This window comes from Ailuropoda melanoleuca, chromosome 15 (assembly GCF_002007445.2).
Source record: "Ailuropoda melanoleuca isolate Jingjing chromosome 15, ASM200744v2, whole genome shotgun sequence".
NCBI classification, from domain to species: Eukaryota; Metazoa; Chordata; class Mammalia; order Carnivora; family Ursidae; genus Ailuropoda; species Ailuropoda melanoleuca.
In genome coordinates this window covers 91,167,791-91,185,802 of record NC_048232.1, presented here as the reverse complement: position 1 = coordinate 91,185,802, position 18,012 = coordinate 91,167,791, and the positions used below count along the sequence as shown (strand labels likewise).

Sequence of the window (18,012 nt, the reverse complement as noted above, 5' to 3'; positions counted from 1 at the left end):
CCCGCCCCTCCCCGCCCCTCCCTCCTCCTCCGCCTCCTCCCTCTCGCTCCTCCACCCCGCTCTCCCCGCCCTCCCCCCTCTCCCCGTCGGGGGCGGGGCCGCTGCTCCCGCGCGCTCCGGCCCCTCCTCGGCCACACAAAGGCCCGTCTCCATGGCAGCCGCGCGGGCCAGAGCGCAGCGCCGATCGCGGCCCGGGCGCCATCGAGCCTCGGCGGCGGACGTGCAGGTACCGCGGCGGGGGTGCAGGGACCATGGTGCGCCCGCGTGGGTCGGGGGGCTTCGCCGTCAGCGCCGCTCCGTCCCAGTCTGCGCTCTCTGGGCGCGGGGACCCGGGGCAGCTGCCGCTCCGCGGGCGGCGATCGGGCCTCGGCCGCCGTCCGTGTGCCCTCGGCTCTTCCAGGTGGCCGGCGAGGCCCGCGGTGCCCAGGCGGATGGGGGGAGGTTCGGGCCTGGCCCGGCCGAGCGTCCCCAGCCAGGCTCAGCGCCCTCTGGACCGGACCGCTTGGACCCCTTCTGGTTCCCGATCCTTCCTCCCCGCCCATGCCTCCCACCTCTCCAGGCACCGAGATCCGTGGGCAGGGCTGCAATTGTCCCTGTTGTGCAAGAGCTCGGGCCCCCCCCCCACCTGCCCCCACCCCAACAGCAGTTCCGGGGTGGCCGAGCCCAGGCTTCCCCAGGGGGCTGGCCCGCAGTCAGGGCTTAGCAACCCTGCCCTTCCACACCCGCTGGGGCTCCTTGTGATGACCACCCTGTGATCTCCCTGGTCTGTCCTTGGCTGGGTGTGGAAGGTGGCAGCAAGGGTTCCAGCGTGGGACTGAGGGCAGCTTAGTCCCGGTGGCCCTGGGCCTGCCTGCTTCTCCACAGGGCCTGCTTAGGCGGTTCCTGGTGTGCTCTATAGGCATAGTGTTTAGGTAGACATCCTGGAGCCCAGAAGGTCTCAGAGCTGTGTGGGTCCGGGGGCATACTGGGTGCCTGGGCCCTCCCCTCACCTTCTGACCCTACACCTCTGCATGCTTCCTCCTGCAGGAAGCCCTCCTGGCTGGCCTCTTCCCACTCCTCTGTGCTTAGGCTGAGTAGCAGACTTCTGGGGTGTCTGAACTCAAGAGCCCTGGAGCTTCCTGCCACGTCACTAAAGCTTGTCTTCCAGCAACTTGGAAAAGGAAGGAAAGGGTCCATCTGTGTTCACCGTGGCCTGTGGCAGTGGTCAGGACTGGAGGCAAAGCTGGGCCCCAAAGCTAGTGGAATATTTTGGGGCTTGGAGGGTTTTCTGGCTTGTGCCTGCCGCGGGGAGCTCCCTCTTCCATGTCTGACTTAAGCTGGCCCCTGTGGAGGGGTGCAGCCTGACCCGTGCCCAGATGTTACCCTGGTATGGCCTGGAGATGCAGCGTGAGAGTCTGAGAGTTGAACAGCTCGTGGAGAGGCCATCCTCTGCCCTGAGGTGAGGGTCCCGAGGAGGGTAGGGTCAGCGTCGGACCGGCTGAGCCTGTTGGGTATTTTTTGTGGCGTGTCAGCTCTTAGGAATTCCCAGAGAAGATTAAGGACAGACAGGTGGGCTCCACATATCTGAGCCTCCCACCTCTTCCCAGCATACCTATGGAATGGGGGGCACTTTGGTCTAAGGGGTGGGCCCCTCTGGAAGGCCTGAGGTCTGGCCAGGGGTTCCTTGTCCCAGGAGGGGAGGGAAGTTACTGAGAAAAACAAGAGTTTGGAATGTGAGTCCCCCCTCCCCCGCCGGCCGCCTGCCAAGAAGGAATTATTTTGGATTATCCAGCCGTGTCCAGCCGCCTAGGGGGGGAGGCTGCTGCCCTGGGAGAGGGATCCACTTCCGGGGCTGAGGGTTGAAAGCACCAGGAGGGAGGGACGGGCAAGTCTGGGCAGTGCCGCCACCTCCCGAGGCTGCTCAGACCGGTCGGAGGCGGGGTGGATGGGATGCGTCACCCTTGGGTTGGAGACTGTAGGCTGCCCTGGCCGGCCCTGCCTAGCTAGCCTGGAGTGGACCCAGGCCCCTCCAGGGAAGGACACAGGGCTGGAGGGGCCCTACATCCTGTCCTCAGAGCCTGGGGAGGGACCCAGCCAGGGAACCCCTTCAACCCCAGAAGACTTAGCACTATGGCCTGCAGGCCTCTGAGGCTGCTTTCCATAGCCGGGTTCGGGACACACCTCGGCAGAGTTACTCACACCTGGTGCTTCCCAGGGATGCCGGCGGGGTGTGTGTGTGTGTGTGTGTGTGACTTAGATTGCTCAGGGTGAGGCACTGGGGTCTTCTCAGGCTGAGCCTCAGGCCACCTTCCTGCCCCCCCAGCCCCTCCTCTGACAGTCCAGCCCACAAGTGAGCGTTCCCCAAGTGAAGAGATCAAAACCATTAATGGGTCCCTGTGAGGAGCCGTCTGGGACGCGGCCTCTACTGGGTGTGCTCCCTGGGTCTGTGCCTGAGGGTGCCTGCAAGCCAAGTGCCCAGCAGCCCCCGTGGGGCCCACATTGGAGACGCAGAGCCGGCAGCAGCTTGGGCGGGCCGAGTGCAGGAAACCCAGGGTCCTGGCCCTAGCCCAGGGGAGTGGAGCAGAAGAGATTGGATTGGACGGCACTGGGGTGGGCTGGCAGCCTGGGGAGGGGTCCATATGGCACATGCCCGTCTTTCCCAAGAGGGCACGGTTGCAGGCACTTGAGCCATCCCAGGACTAAGGCCACGATGGGAACATGGCATCCTGTTCCGTGCCTTGTACCCACATCCTGGGCCCAGAGCCGATGATGCCCCTGGGATGCTGTGTGTGGGCAGGGGTGCACTGGTGGGGAGAGGCTGTGGGTGCCAGCACCCTCCCCTGTGGCCCCTTCTCTGATCTGGGCAGGGCCACACGGAGGACCTACGCTCTCTGCCACTGAGGGCTATGGTGCTATGAGTCGCCACAGTCCCTGCTGCCTAACAGGTGCGTGGCCTCGTGGGTGGGGCACTAAGCTTTTCTTCCCTGTGTCCAGAGCCTGCCTTGGACACAGGTTCAGGGTAAGGCTGGGGGAGGAGGTGAGCAGATCAGACCTGCCAAAACGCAAGTCCCCGTCATTTGGAGGGGCTGCGGTGGTCCCCTGGCCACAGCTTCTGAGGTGGACCCGCTTCCCTTGGGGGCTCCCTGGGGGCAAGGCCCTAGCTGAGGGTGGGGGCTGGGCAGAGTCCCTCCTCCAGAGCCTAATGGGTGTTTGTGTTTGGGGTGGGGCTGTGGGGTGGGGTGGGGCCAGCCTGTAGCTAATTGTCTTTGGATTCAAATTACAGGCTGAGGGGGCGGGATCAGGGGCCTGTAATTGACTGGTGGGGTGGGGGCAGCTCCAGGGGGAGCCACCACCCCAGCTTCTCCTTTCTCCTGTGGTCCCTACACACCCTTCCCCTCCATGGTTTCACATCTCCTGACAGGCTCCTGCTTCTCTCTGCATCAGGGGTAGGACGACCTCGGTCCCCTCAGCTGTGCCTACAAGAAGCCCGCCCTGTCCTGGCCAGCCCTGGGTCAGGCCAGCATACAGCTCACCCTGCCTCAGTCCGTCACCTCGGGCAGAGCATTTGAAGGGCTGGACTGGCCCTTTGCTCTCCTGCCCACAGGGCCACCCAAGTGGGTTGTCTTTCCTCTGCTCTGTGGTTGATTCACAAACTCATGACAGTGACTGGACCCAGGCCCCCGGAGGGAGCCTGGCATACCCATGGATGGCGACCAGGCTGGTCACAGGGACACTTGCAGGGCTGGCCTGGGCCTGGAGCTGGGCTTCTCATTCCCACTTTGTCTCTCTCTGTGGTCTCCCCACCCCAGCTTCCCACATCGCAGCTCCCCTTTCACACACAGAGACTGGGCCACCCACTGCCACTTCCCCCTGGGGCGGGCACTAGTCGGCCTGAGCGCCTGGTATCTCTGTGGGGGTGAGAGGGTCTCACCCCAGGCTGGGATCGGGGGCATCTGGAGACGGGCCCCGGCTCGGTGCCCACACCCAGTCCTCAGCCCCTGAGAGGCGTAACTTCTGAAACCTGGCAGTCAGTCCCCCATGGTGATGCTAGGTGACTCCTGCCCTCAGGGCCAGGGGAGGGAGTGGGAAGCCTTTTGGGTACAGCCTCTGTTCTGACCTCAGCTCTGCCGTCAGCCCCACCCTGGACCGGTCACTTTCTGGTATAGAGACCAAGCCTCTGGGGTCGCGCCCCCTAGCACGGCTGGCCAGCAGTTCCCATGTGAGGCTCGGGATGGAGAGGCCCAGTGCGGAGCTTGGGTCTCTGTGCCCAGCACTGACCCTAGCTGGGCCCCCTTGTCAGGAAAAGCAAGAAAGAGAAAAAGGTTTGATGGAGTCTTTCGGGAGGTCACCTGTGTCAACAGAGCAGCTGGGCAGGGGCGTCAGCCCCCAAGGCAGTTCTGGCCGGCCCTCTACTCTGGTCCGTGTCCCTGAGCCAGCATGCCACCTCTGAAGGCCATGGGCCATGCACTGGTTGGGGCCTTGCTGGGGGCTGCCATTGGCTCCCCTCCCAGCACGCCCCTGGGCCCAGGCTGGCTGCTGGAGGTGGCGGCCATCCTGAGGTCCTGAGAGGCCCCAGCAGGCAGCGTGGATGACAGGGGCAGAGGGTGCTGTTCTCAGCTGGGTCCTTGTGCTGGGAAGAGGGGTGCTGGGTGGGGGCCAGGGAACAGCCCTACTGGACCAGGCAGCATGGCTCTGTCTTGGGGTGCAAGGGAGCCTGTGGTTCAGAGGCCGTGGGGTGGCCGCTTGGCGGGATGGGGGCCCAACTACAGAGAGGTAGGGCTCTGGTCTGCATGTGGGTTCTAGGCCCCCACCCCCATTCCAGGGTGTTTTCAGAGCTGGGGCTGCTTTGGGGGGCACCAGGACATAGGGCACTGCTTGAGGTGAGGCCTTCTGTGGGGAAGGTGGTGTCAGCCCCTCTCCTGACCAACAAATGGGAGAAGCCATTTTAAGTCCAGCTGAGCAAGTCGGCAGGGGTGAGTAAGGGTGGGTGGTGGGTGGGAAGAGATCGAGCGCGGTCCACCTGCCCTTCTCTTGGAGGTGCTCCCCACAGGGGCCAGGAGACTTGAGGCTCTGGTCTCCTCATCCCCCTCTTGGCATCAGGACTGATTTGGGAACCACCTAGAGGGACCTCAGGAACCAGGAGAGAATGTCAGGATTGGGGAAGGGAGGCCAAGGAGGAGGGGGGCTGGCCCAGCAGTGCTCCCTGGAGGTGGCCCCTGGTCTGACCACAGGCTCAGCACGTTTCTGAGCTGAAAGGGCTGGGCTTGGCTGCAGGGAGCTGGGCCTCCTTCCTGGGTGCGTCCTGCGGAGGCCAGCGCCCACCTCCTCCCCAAACATTCCAGCCCAGCGTGTTACCTCCCCACACCTGCATCGTGTCAGGCCTCGCTCTGAGCCGCCGTTCCTCACTGGGACTCCTAGTCCCTCTGTCCTCCCCAAACCCTGAGTATTTGCTGTTTGGGGTTCTGCCCACTCCCCACCTGTAGCCTGGCCCCCAGACCCTGCCCAGCACCCCAAGCATTGTGCATCTTGCCAGGCCCCCAACCTTGCCTAGATAGGACACTCCAACAGCAGCAGGCAGCCTGGAGCTGTTCCCTGTAACTGCGCAGATGGCCCTGCCCCCTCCGTGCCTGCACATGGTCGCACCCTCCAGGCCAACTGCAGGCCTGCCCTGCTCTGCCAGCCCTCTTGGCCCCTCTGGGCAGCCTGGGCTACCCCAGTGCAGGGGCCACCCCAGACTCCTCCCACACACAGCCTCTCACAGCCCAAGATCCTGAGTCTGGGGTTCCCATGGGCTGTTTGTCCTGGGGACACTGTCTGGGTGTTGGGGAAGGACCCCTGTTGGTGGGGTCCTTCATTGGCATCACAGACATGTGTGCCTGCACATGTGTGGTCACGTGTGTCAGTGGTGGCTGGTTTGCCAGCTTGGCACCGTGCCCCAGGCTAATTGTGGGGTTCGGTAGTGATCGAGGAGGCGGGGCTGGGGTGACCGTTGAGGCGCTGACAGACTGATGGGGAGATTATAGGCCTTGCTTGCACCTCACTTGCTCAGGCCCTCACCCGTCCGCCCCCCACGCCCACTCCCGCCTCCTGCACACGGCCCATGAAGGGGGCTCTGGGTGGGGGCTGGTCCTGGGCCAGCCGCAGCTGCCACGAGCCCGAGCCGCAGGCTGTCCCAGCCTGCAGCATCCAGCCAGCTGTGAGGTGGGCCTGCAGGGGGGAGATGAGTGGGGGCAGCTCAGAGGGGGGGCAGGCAGGCAGGCAGGGAGGCCAAACATCAGAACCACTGGCTCCTGCCTGTCATTGAGGCCCAAATGCCCATAGGACTGCCCTCAGCCTCTTCCAGCTCAGATGTGGGGGCTGGAGACCTCATTTGTGCTCTGGGCACCCTGCAATGTCTGACTGGCCTCAGCCTTTCAGGGGCTCTGGGCAGAACAGATGGGACGGTCAGCAGGCCCCAGCCTGAGCTTCCCCAGGAGGACTGGGCCATCAGTGGAGAGTGTTGAGCTGTGGAGTGTTCTGACCCAAGGACTGCTGTGCAGAGGAGGGACCTGGGGCGGCCCCAGAAGGGCCTAAGCATGTCCAGGTGGGACGTGGTGACTGGGACTCAGGAGGGAGGCATGAGAAGCTAACAAATCCCACCTCTGTCCTGAGGGCCTGGGAGGAGAAGGTGGCTGGGGACTGCTGCCCGCAGGCAGGGTGCACACTATCATCTCCTGAAACTGTGTTCTTGGGTTTTTCTGAGCCACCTGGCCACAGGGTTAGGCTGCAGTGAGTGGGACGGGAGAGTGGGCCTCTGGCCGACATCAGGGGATCCCAGTGTATGTGGACAGCCTCGAGGGACAGACGGGGAGGGGGCTGGAGTGCACACACCCAGGCTCACGGGACACCTGAGGGCAAGGGCTGGATGCAGATAACCCTGGTCAGGGTGACCTCGGGCCTCAGACAGAGTTGCTGAGAGGTGTCCTGGATGCACTCAGGGGGCCGGAGCATAAGAAGCTTGAGTGGGAGGCTGGTGGGAGGGGGATGGGAGCAAAAGGGGCTGGGGTTTCTCTGGCCACACTCTCCTTAGCCTTGGGTCTTGGGCCGTGACCTCACTGCCACCAGCCAGGGGTGACTTCGTGCAGAGACCCAGAGTCCAGACTTCAGCAGCCCGGCCACTTCCCCCAACCGCAGTCTAGGCAGGTAGGAGGAACCTGGCCCCAGGAGCCAGGGCTGGTGGAGAGGGGGTCCTGTGGGACACTCGGGTGGCGCTGACGCAAGTCTCCGGCTACGACGTCAATCTGTCCCTAGAGCCCCGCCCCACCCCACCACGCCCCACCCCTGCCCTAGGTGCTTGTGTCGGGAGAGCTCAGCCTTCGCCCGGGTCGGGGTCACGCAGGCTGCTGCTAGGGCCAAGGTGGTGCGTGACGGATCAGCAGCGAAGGGGGAGGCCGAGCCCTGGGACTGACCCACAGGGCCAGAAGGACTACGGCAGGTAATGGCCGGTCGTGCGCTGGGCTGAGCCCGACACCAGGTGAGCGCTCCGCGGCGGCGCCTCCCTGTGCCCACGTGACCGCCGCCGCCGTCATTGTCCGACCCGCCGGCGCGTCCTGGGTCCCGGGTGAGGCTCGCGCGACGCCCACGTGCTCCCCTCCCAGGGTGCGCGCGGGGCGCGGGGCCGTTCCCAGGTGATCATCCCGCGCGCCCCGGGGAGCCCGGCGGGGACATGGCCCGGGCGGCTCCCCACCCCCCACCCGCAGCCGTACTCTGACCTGGGTCACCAGGCGGGCGGGGCTGGGCGAGCAGGACCGCGGAGGGCCCGGGGGCACGCTGGGCGCCCACCCCTCCCGGGCAGGTACCCGCACCCCCATCTGCGCCCCTCCCTCGCGCTTGTTTTGAAAAGAGCCGAGGCTCCGATTTGCCGGCGATTTGCCGGCGTTTCGGCCTGTTTTGTTTCCTCTGATTTGTTTAACGCTCCCCGCTAATTGCAGATTTGCATTTTCGTCGGGAGAGTTGAGGCCTGGTCCCCTGGCTGCCAGCTGCCCGGCGGGGGAGGGGCGACTCCCTGGCTTCTCACGTGGCGCCTTGCCGCCCGGAGGCTGGCTCCCCGCCCGACCCGGGGTTCCTAGAACCCTCCACACGGTGCCAGGACACCCCCCGCGGTCCCGGGGGGCGGTGGGCTGTATCCCCACCTGGCCCTGAAGCTCCCCCCGAATCCTCCCTTTCTGTGGGTCTGCGTGTGCCTGAGCCCTCATCTTGGTCTCCAGGCAGCCCTAACCCTAATCCCAGCCCCATCCGGGTTCCTTTACGGGGCTCACAAGCTGGCTGGTCTGGCCAGGGGCAGCCTCCAAACTGGACCCTCCCTCCCCTGGGCCTGGGGTTGTTTTGATTCCAGCGTTAAGAAATGGGTCATCTGTGTTTACTAGAGAACAGTGGCCTGGAGAGAACCCCGACTCTGGCCGCTACCCCAGACAGAGCCTTCCCTCAGGTGGGGCTGAGAGCTGGGGAGGGGAAACCCACAGGGCCCAGCTCTGGAGCCTGGTCTGGAGTGAGGACTCTGCCCTTCCTCTTTACGTACCTTGTTTTGAGCTTTTTTGGGGTGGGAGGGTTCATTACCTGCCCGTGCAAGGGGCCCGTTGTCTGTGGCTTAGGGGAAGATAGAACCTGTGGGGAACCACAGGGACCCATCTGGCAAGGGACTGCTTCCTGCTCCAGCCGAGGGGTGGGGGAGAGGCCCAGGTTCCCCGGGCAGTGCCCGTCTCCAGCAGCTCTCTGGCTGGGGGAGGAAATAGTGCCACGTGTGAGGCTTGGGGCTCCGCAGCAGGGGCACCTGTGTGTTCAGCCCCTCCATTCGTGATGCCGCTGGCTTCCTGGTTCACTGGGCTCAGGCCCGCAGGTGCCCATCCGGCCAGCTCCCGTGTTCAGATTTGCTCGAGGCAGGCCCGTCAGTGAAGACCGTAGACCGTAGAGGGTCAGTGCCTGTCCTGCAGGGCCAGGTCAGGTGCGTATCTGGAGGTTCTGAGGGATGGGTCGTTTTCTGGGCAAGGTGTGGGGCAGAGCAAAAGCAGAGACATCTCAGAGTCGCCCAGAGTACCACCGCCGCCGTAGGATTTCCACACGTGGATCTACTTACAGGTCATGGCAGTTCACCGAGATCCATGTTGCAATTACCCCCATTTGACATGGGGAAACTGAGGCATGGTGTAGCTTTGTCAATAAGCCACATGCCCAAGTTAGAAATCGACAGAGAGCTGGTGTTTGAATCCAAAAGTCTGGCTCCAGGGGCGCCTGGCTGGCTCAGTCAGTGGAACGTGCAACTCTTGATCTCGGGGTTGTGAGTTCAAGTCCCACCTCGGGTGTAGAGAGAACTTAAAAACAAACTCTTAAACAAAAACAAAACACAGAAGCCTGGTTCCAGAGTCGTGCCCGCGAGGCTCTTGCGTGTGGCCGTGTTGGGTGTGTGCCTCCTTCTGAGGGAAGTGGGAGTGACCTTCCTGAGAGGCGAGAAAGCCTGCAGGTTGGGGGAAGGATGGGCAAGATGGGGGCAGCTGGGGGCAGGATTAGGCGGTTGAGAGAGGCGTCCTTGAGCTAGGGAAGCAGAGCCAGGACGTGGTGGCTGAGGGACGGAGAGGTCCGCGTTCGTTCTGCGGGAAGTTGGAGCTGGACGAGCCTGGCGCTGGGTGGGGTCAGTGGGCTGCCTCTGCGAGGGTCTGAGAGCAGGACCCAGCGCGGTCAGTGGGTCACTCAGGACAGGTCCCCGGAGGGGGGTGTGTGCCTGTGGCGTCTGGGCGGGTGAGGGTGTGTAGGCTGGGGAGGAGGGTGTCCCCGGGAAGAGGCCAGCCTGCCTCGCGTCGCCTTCAGGGGACAGACGACACACACACCCTCTGCCTGGGGGCTGGGGATTCAAAGGCAAGCCCTGGGTTGAAGTTCAGAGGCGAGATGGAGGAGGTTGGGCAGCAGGCATAGGGGCACGCGGAGGCTGGCATGCTGTCCCTTCAGGTGGGTGGTCTGCGTGAACTGTTCAGTCCGTGTGCCGTGTGGACCCCGGTGAGGTTTCCACAGCTTCCAGGCCAGGCTAGCCCCCTCTTTCTCAAGAGACTGCATCATACTGACGGCCGGTGGTTTGGCCCCTGAATTTGCCTGTGGAGTGGCCCTTGCTCCTTTCACAAAGGTTGCGTTCAGTACCTTTGGCAAAAGGACACCCCTCATCCCTGCACCCAGAGCCCTGAGCCCCTCGGACTGTGCTCACATGCCCGCTGCCCTGCCCTCCTTGCCCCAGCTGGTCTCGCTTGGATCTGCCATAGGTCCTGTCCTGGGTCTTGCTCTGCAGGAACGCAGGTTAGATAGAGTGCACTGCGCGGGGCACTGTGGGACAGGGTGGGGGGGGGCCCGGTGCTTGTGGAGGACAGTGTGGGAGGCACAGTGGTGAGGGGCGGGGGGCAGCCAGCCTGGGAGCCAAAGGGGAGGTCAGGAGTGGCTGACCCTTGGATGTGGAGAGTGGCTGGGATTGGCCGGGAACCATGGTTGAGTACAGGAAGCCATATCCTAAAGCAGAATGGAGCTGAGGGGGTTGAGGGGAGGCAGTTGTTATCATCAGGTATAAACCCCTTTTTATTTAGACAATGTGTGAATATTTCCTCATCACAATTTTTCCAAAAATTGGTAAATCAAGTTATTTTGCTATCTCAGTCCCCTCCTCCCTGCCCCCAGGCTTTACAACTATTTTCAGTTTGAGAGGAAGCTTCTGGAACTTTTCAGCAATTAAACTGATGTCCACACACACACCCCTGGAGACACATGGGATCCTGTTCCGCGGCCATCCCTGATATATCTAGGCTCCTCGGGCTCCTCGGGACCCCCCTGTGTGGGCCTGGTTGGGTTTGTGTGTGGGGGGGGGTTCTCTGGTTGGATGCTGGCGGTTGCTACATTTTCATCGTAATAAACCATGCCAAGAAGTATCCTTGCAAGGTCTCCCCCGCTGACAGACGTGGGTATTTATAGGAGACGATAGGCTACAACAGGTAGTGTTACTGAGTGCTACAGTGTAACAGGTCTCTGAGGCTTTTTTGAATGAATCATTTAGTCCGTAACAAACTCCTGGGGGAGTTCACCAGGACTGTCTCCATTTTACAGATGGGGAAGTGAGGCAAAGAGAAGTAACTTGCCCAAGGTCACACAGCTAGTAAGTAGAATTTGGGGGTCATGCGTATGCTTATTTTTCAGGAAGCAATTTATATTTTGATCAAATATATGTACCTAGTTTTAAAAAGGCCAATGGTACCAGCAGACTTACAATGAAAGGGAGCTATTCCTCCCCCCTTTCTCCCCGGGCCTTTCTGAGCAGAGAGAGGGGTGTGTCGGGCTTGTATTCTGGAAAGACCAGTGTGTGTGTGGGTGTGTGTCGGGTTGCTGGCCTAAGGGACCTGGAGGCTGCTGTCTGAGGGAGGGGCCGTGAGGCAGAGGAGGCCGGGGGTCTCCTTTGGACGGCAAAGGCCAGCTGGGATCCCCTGAGCAGCTCCGCGCCCCCCAGACATGGAGCAGAGGAGAGAGGTGGAGGCTGGCCAGGCTTGTGGTGAGACCGCTCTCCTTTGCTTCCTAGAGAATCTTGATGCTGGCCCAGAGCAGAGACTGAGCTGGACTACTGGAGCCTCGGTGAGTGGAGGCTGGGCCCCACCTGGGGAAGGCAGTGGGGGGCAACAGCCTCACAGACAGTGGCCTGGAGGTGCCTTCCGCTGGCTGTGGGCGGTGACCTTGAGGCTCTGGTCTGTCTGGGCCCAGTGTGCACAAACCAGGTGCCCTGGGACACCTGGGGGGCTCAGTCAGTTAAGCCTCTGACTCTTGATTTCGGCTCAGGTCATGATCTCAGGGTCGGGGGATTGAGCCCTGTGTCAGGCTCTGTGCTCAGTGCGGAGCCTGCTTGAGTTTCTCCCTCTCCCTCTGCCCCCCTAAGCGGGTGTACACGCATATGCGTGTGCTCTCTCTCTCTCAAATAAATAAATCTTTAAGGAAAACCCAAACAAACCCAAGTGTCCTGTCCATGGGGGCCACTGCTAGCCAGTCCCCCTGCCTCCTGCCCCCAGTTTTCTGAGACCGGCTTTCCTTGGGAGGGGGGTCTCCACGGCGAGGCTGGCAGGAGAGCTGGATTCTGGAACACGAGGACTGGGAATTTGGGCTTGGGGGAGGAGTGCCTGTCCAGACATATTCTGGGCCAGCAACAGGCTGGCGTTTGTGCAGCTTTTTGGAAGTGCACCTCCAGACTTCAGCCAGGAAGAAGGCCGTCTGATGCCCTTGAGGAAATCCCCGCCAGCCCCGGTGAGCCAGGGGTCCTAGGGCTGCTTTCAAAACAGGAAGCGCCAGTTCCAGAAACACTAGGAGCACTAGCGGCAGGAAGCTTTGCTGGCTGTGCCTGGCGCCTGCCCACACAGTGACTTGGTCTCCCTGGTCAGGTGGGTCACCCTTTGCTCAGGGACCTGGCCAGGCAGGTCACCTGAGGCTTTGTTTATCCAGGAAGGGAGGGAGGGTGGCAGGCTGTTGCCTCTGGAGTGTGACCCAAGTCCCTCCTGCCACCCTGGATGACTTGGGCTCAGCCTGGGTGAGGGTGAGTTTGCAACACTAGGATTGAAGTCTCCCTCTGTGCACCACCCAGAGGGGTCCTGGGGCAGGAGCGTGGGTGGTGGCCGGCACACGGTATTTGGGCCGGTTTTAATGCCGGTGGCAGGCTCTGGTCCAGCTCTCCTTGATGACATACACAGTACCGAGGAGCAGATGTGTACCAGACCTGGGGGCCTCTCGGGCAGAGGGAGGGTCCAGGACAAGCTTTTTCAGAACAGGAGTGCCCCAAGAGTTCCCCCACTTGGTCAGCTATGTCTTCAAGCCCTGGCCCCGCTTGCAGACCAGCAGAGGGGCCCTGGGCTCCTTGGGTCCACGTGGGCGATCCCGGCCCCTGCCGGGGTGGCCTGGGCTCCGGCCCCGCCCCCGCGCCCCGTCCCCGCCCGCCTGCACTCCCTCCCTGGGCCCCAGGAACATTCCATTCATTCCACGCTCCAGCAGGCGGGTGGGAGCCGAGAGGGGCCAGGGTCGCGGCGGCGACGCGGGGACGCGGGTGAGCGGGGCCGGTGTGGGAGGGCCAGCCTGGGCACGAGGCCGAGGGGCCAGGAGGCCCACCCTCGCCCCCACCCCCTTCGCCCTCGCCGGCGCCGCAGAGTGGACTTTGGGCCCGGCGCAGCACTAAACCCGGGGGTGGGGGATGGGCCAGGGGGCGGGTCCTGCGGCCCTCTCCTTCCCGGGGAGGGACCGGGGAGGGACCGCGGCAGTGACTGTGCCCGTGGGTGCCTGTGCGGCCAGGGCCTGGGCCAGGGCCTGGTGGCTGCGTCTGGTTCTGCGCAGTCTCAGACTCAGGGACAGCCCGGCTCCGCGCCTGGGGATCCCCCAGAGGAGAGGAGTCTGGCGGTGGGATCCCTGCCATTCAGTGGGATGTCCTGAAGGGCTTGTGAAGTCTCCCTGTCTCTGACTAAAGGCGTGATCATCTCCCCAGCCTGGTGACCCAGCGCAGGGGTCACCCTCGTGCTCCTCCTACCGTCCTGCTTTGGGCTACCTTGACTTCACCCTGGTACTGCCCAGCCTTCTGCCCCGGGCGCTGAGGGGCTCCTTACCAGGTCCCTGCTGTCTCCCCTTCTGGACCTCCTCCAGCTGACCTGTGGGTGGCCCCTTTTCCAGTGGCTGGTGAGGAGTGACCTGAGGGGGCCGGGGCCAGGCAAGAACTTTGCTCTGCAGTACAGGGTGGGGGTTCTCTGCAGGGGCAGCTGCTGCCCCACTGAGCGGGGCATCTTCCCCAGCCCCTGCGTCTTGCCCGTGCCAGAGCCCTGCAGGGATTCTGAGGTAGAGAGGGCTTTGTCAGTTGGTTGCTTCTTAGTTATACTTCCTCCAGAGGTTTGAGGGAGGTTGTGGATACTTAGAGAGATGCCGGGCGGTGGGGGGGGGGTGCGTTGGAAAAGAGCCACAGCCCGGGCAGGGGCTTCCTCGTGGCCCGAGCAAAGAAGGAAGTCAGCCTGATGGACGAATCACAGGTTCCAAGAGAAAAGCTAACTCATTCCAGTAAACACAGCGTTGCCCAGAGCCAGTGCTCCAAAGAACTGTCTCCTCTGGCCAAGGAGCAGAACAGATGCTCTTCTGCCTTCCTGGACGAGGTGGACAGGACACGGGGCAGGTCAGGATGCTGACAGGGTCGTAGAAAAGTCATTGTTTCTCCAGGGAAAAAGCGCATACTCAGGGCAGAGGTGTTTAAGGAGGCCACAAAGAGCGGGCCAGCCGCTCTGCGAGTGCAGTGTGGGCTGTACTGGGGTCAGGCCCCTCATTCCCTTCTGCCATCTGGGTCTGGTCCCACTCAGGCATAGGGCAATGCCGGACATCCTAAACGTCATGCCAGACGCAGGTGTCCTCGGGGAGGATTACGGTGGCTGCAAGGACGAGCGCTCATGCACGCCTCTGGAGAGGGCAGTTTGTGGGGTGCCAGCAGAGGATGGTACAGGGGGTTCTGACCAGGACAGAGCAGGGTCACCAGAGTGGGAGGCTTGGGACAGCCCCAAGAAGGAAGAGGCCTAGAGGCAGAACGGCCCTGAGTTTCCCTGAGATCCCTGTGTCCCTGCGTTGGGGAGGGAGAACCACATATGCTCTGGGTCCTCTAATTTGGTGACACGGTCTCCCCTTGGCTTTAGCAGCTCATCCCTTATACATATGGACACATGCATGGGCCTGCATAGGTGCAGGACATGTGCTCAGACACTTGCACACCGGCTTGGCCCGCCCCAGCCTTGCAGGAAGCACCCTCCTGTAAACTCGAGGCACACCCCCTCTCAGGGAGTCGGTGCATCCTGGAAACTCCTCCCAGGGTTCTGCCTTCTGCGAGCCTACACCTGAGTGTCTGCCCTGGAGAGAGCAGAGGCAGGGTGATGCATTGTTGCTGGCCCCCTGCTGTTTCACGGGGCAGGGGGCCCTGGAGGTCAGGGGAGGTGGATGGGGACGCAGGGCTGGGCTGTGGCCCGGGTGGCTCTGGCGGGCAACTGTAAACCAATGAGCACCAGGGGCACCTGGCTGGCTCAATCAGAGAGTGTGCAGCTCTTTATCTTGGGGCCGTGAGTTAAGCCCCATGTGGGGTGTAGAGATTCCTTAAACAGAAAAAGTGCGTGCTTGGCACCACTCCACGCCGCTGGTTCCCCCTTTCCATTGGTTCCTCCGTGTTCCTGTCGGATCGCGCCGTGTGCGGAGAGTCAGGTGTGGGACAGCTGTGTGGTCAGCTGTTTGCATGTCCGGGGCCTGTGCCCGGTCAGCCCGGGCTTGCGCTCTGGTGCTTATGGAGCCCTGCGCTCATAAGGTGTGGGGAGGACACATGCGTGACTGCCAGGGACACTGTCTGGAGGAGGCACTCCGTTGCCTTGGAGGTGCCCTGCAGGTGCTTTGAGAGCCCGGAGGTGAGGTCAGGGCAGAGTCCTCAGGGGCAGCCACACCCATGCCCGTCGCACTCAGTGGTGGTGGCCGGCCCCTGGTCATTAGGTTGGGCTGTAGGTTGAACCTCTGGAGAAGGGTTGGGAGTCGGTCTCCTTAGAGAGGGGGAGGACAGGTGGGTCTGGGCAGACCTGCAGGAAGGCAGAGAAGGGGCTGGGCACTCCTGGTGCATCCTGCGTGGCCCTGACCCTCACTGGCCTGTGTTCTGGTTTTTTGGGCAGGGTCTGGAGAGGCCCTTGGGGGGGGTGCTTCCTCTGCATGGGTGGCTCCTCCAAGCTGGGGCTCCCTGACCCTTCTTTCTTCTTGCAGGGTGCCAGGGGCCATGGCTCTGCAGCTCTGGGCCCTGACCCTCCTAGGCCTGGCGGGCACAGGTGCAGGCCTGCGGCCCCGAAAGCTGGACATCTTCCGCAGCGACACCGAGCTGAACCACCTGGTTGTGGACGAGGCGTCGGGCGTGGTGTACCTGGGGGCGGTGAATGCACTCTACCAGCTGAGTGCGGACCTGCAGCTGGAGCAGCAGGCGGCCACGGGCCCGGCCCTGGACAACAAGAAGTGCACACCGCCCATCGAGCCGAGCCAGTGCCACGAGGCTGTGCAGACCGACAACGTCAACCAACTCCTGGTGCTCGACCCGCCCGGAAAGCGCCTCGTCGAGTGCGGCAGCCTCTTCAAGGGCATCTGCGCCCTTCGCGCTCTGAGCAACATCTCCACGCGCCTCTTCTATGAGGACGGGAGCGGCGAGAAGTCCTTCGTGGCCAGCAACGATGAGAGCGTGACCACGGTGGGGCTGGTGAGCGCCACGAGCCCCGGTGGAGAAAGGGTTCTGTTCGTGGGCAAAGGCAACGGGCCCCATGACAATGGCATCATCGTGAGCACCCGCCTGCTGGACCGGGCTGAGGGCAGGGAGGCCTTCGAGGCCTACACGGACCACGCCACCTACAAGGCGGGATACCTGTCCACCAACACGCAGCAGTTCGTGGCTGCCTTTGAGGACGGCCTGTACGTGTTCTTTGTCTTCAACCAGCAGGACAAGCACCCGCCCCGTAACCGCACGCTCCTGGCCCGCATGTGCAAGCAAGACCCCTTCTATTACTCCTACCTGGAGATGGACCTGGAGTGCCGTGACCCCAGCGACCCCCAGGCCCCTGCCTTTGGCACCTGCTTGGCGGCCTCTGTGGCTGTGCTGAGCTCCAGCAGGGTGCTGTATGCCGTCTTCAGCAAGGATGGCCGGAGCGGTGGGGGACCCCGTTCGGGCCTCTGCCTGTTCCCGCTGGACGAGGTCCATGCCAAGATGGAGGCCAACCGCAATGCCTGCTACACGGGCACCCGGGAGGCGGGCCGTGACGCCTTCTACAAGCCCTTCCACGGCGACATCCAGTGTGGCGGCCACGGGCTGGTACGTGGCCTCAGCACCTTGTCCCACGGGCCGGGCCCACGTGCCTCCGTGTGGGTCTGCGTGTTGCCGCTGCGCGTGGCTGTGTCCCTGACCCCCCAGCTTGTGAGGGCCCAGTGGGGGGGCTGCGTAGGAGATGTCACTGTGGTTGGGTCCCGCGTGCGGGCACTGCTTCCTCCAGGGGTCTGCTCGGTGCCAGGCCCGTGCTGGGTATCGGGCGTGCAGCAGTGCCTACTTGGACGGTGTCCTGATTCCGTGGCCCTTGGTCCTGGGGACAAGTGTGGGGGCGATGAGTGCTGGGAGCTCCGTGGGGAGGCCGTTCAGAGCACGGGGATCTGTGCCCAGAGCTGACACCACGATCCACAGGGCGCCAGTGAGAGCTTCCCGTGTGGCTCTGAGCACCTGCCTTACCCGCTGGGCAGCAGAGACGGACTCACCGCTACGGCCGTGCTGCAGCGTGGTGGCCTGAACCTGACAGCCGTCACAGTGACCGCTGAGAATGGCCACACCATCGCCTTCCTGGGCACCTCCGATGGCCGGGTCCTCAAGGTGAGGCCTGGGGCTGGGGTAGGGCGGCTCCCAGGGGGCTCTCCGCGCAGGACCCCCACATCACGTGCCTGCCCTGGTGCCCACAGGTGTACCTTGCCCCAGATGGCAACTCCTCGGAGTATGGCTCCATCCTCGTGGAGATCAACAAGAGAATCAGGCGGGACCTGGTGCTGTCCCCGGACCTGGCCAGTCTGTACGCCATGACCCAGGACAAGGTGGGCCTGTGGAGCCCCTGGAGAAGGGGCCGCGGTGGTCCAGGCCACTGTGAGAGGCCTGGAGAGGTGCGGAGGAGGACAGCAAGAGTTCCGGTGGCATCTTGATCCTGTGTCTCTCTAGTGCCTTCCTTGGGTCTGACACTCGTTTTTGTCGGTGGTCCTGCCCCAGTTCCATTCTGGCGGAAGGGATCCCGTGCAGCCCTGTGAGCTCAGACAGTGTGGGACGTGGGCGAGGCCCTCACTTTATTGGAGGCCTGGTATGAGAGCCCTTCAAGGTGGTCTTGGGAGTACCCAGGTCTGCCAGGTGCCTCTCTCAGGGAGTGGGGTTAAAGGGCCTGAGCTGGCACGGGGAGGAACCACAGCCGAAACCCCCATGGTTTTCTGGGGTTCTACGTT

The 18,012-nt window shown here is 63.2% G+C and overlaps 1 protein-coding gene across 8 annotated transcripts in view; it reads left to right on the top strand.

Annotated features, from left to right (window-relative positions):
• The first annotated feature begins 85 nt into the window (after positions 1 to 85).
• The window catches only part of PLXNB2 (plexin B2), a 29,047-nt gene continuing 11,120 nt past the window's right edge, over positions 86 to 18,012 (top strand). The window contains exons 1-6 of one of the 8 annotated variants that reach the window (XM_034643792.1): positions 104 to 226; positions 1,027 to 1,438; positions 11,558 to 11,610; positions 15,769 to 16,855; positions 17,219 to 17,401; positions 17,488 to 17,616. In XM_034643792.1, the coding sequence (XP_034499683.1) occupies positions 15,782 to 16,855; positions 17,219 to 17,401; positions 17,488 to 17,616 (1,386 nt within the window). In that variant the 5' untranslated portion in view covers positions 104 to 226; positions 1,027 to 1,438; positions 11,558 to 11,610; positions 15,769 to 15,781. Of the gene's footprint in view, positions 227 to 1,026; positions 1,439 to 7,340; positions 7,493 to 11,091; positions 11,141 to 11,557; positions 11,611 to 12,380; positions 12,405 to 12,999; positions 13,061 to 15,768; positions 16,856 to 17,218; positions 17,402 to 17,487; positions 17,617 to 18,012 lie in introns of those variants that run through there. The other 7 variants (XM_034643791.1, XM_034643790.1, XM_034643794.1 and 4 more) reach the window with 7 other exon arrangements.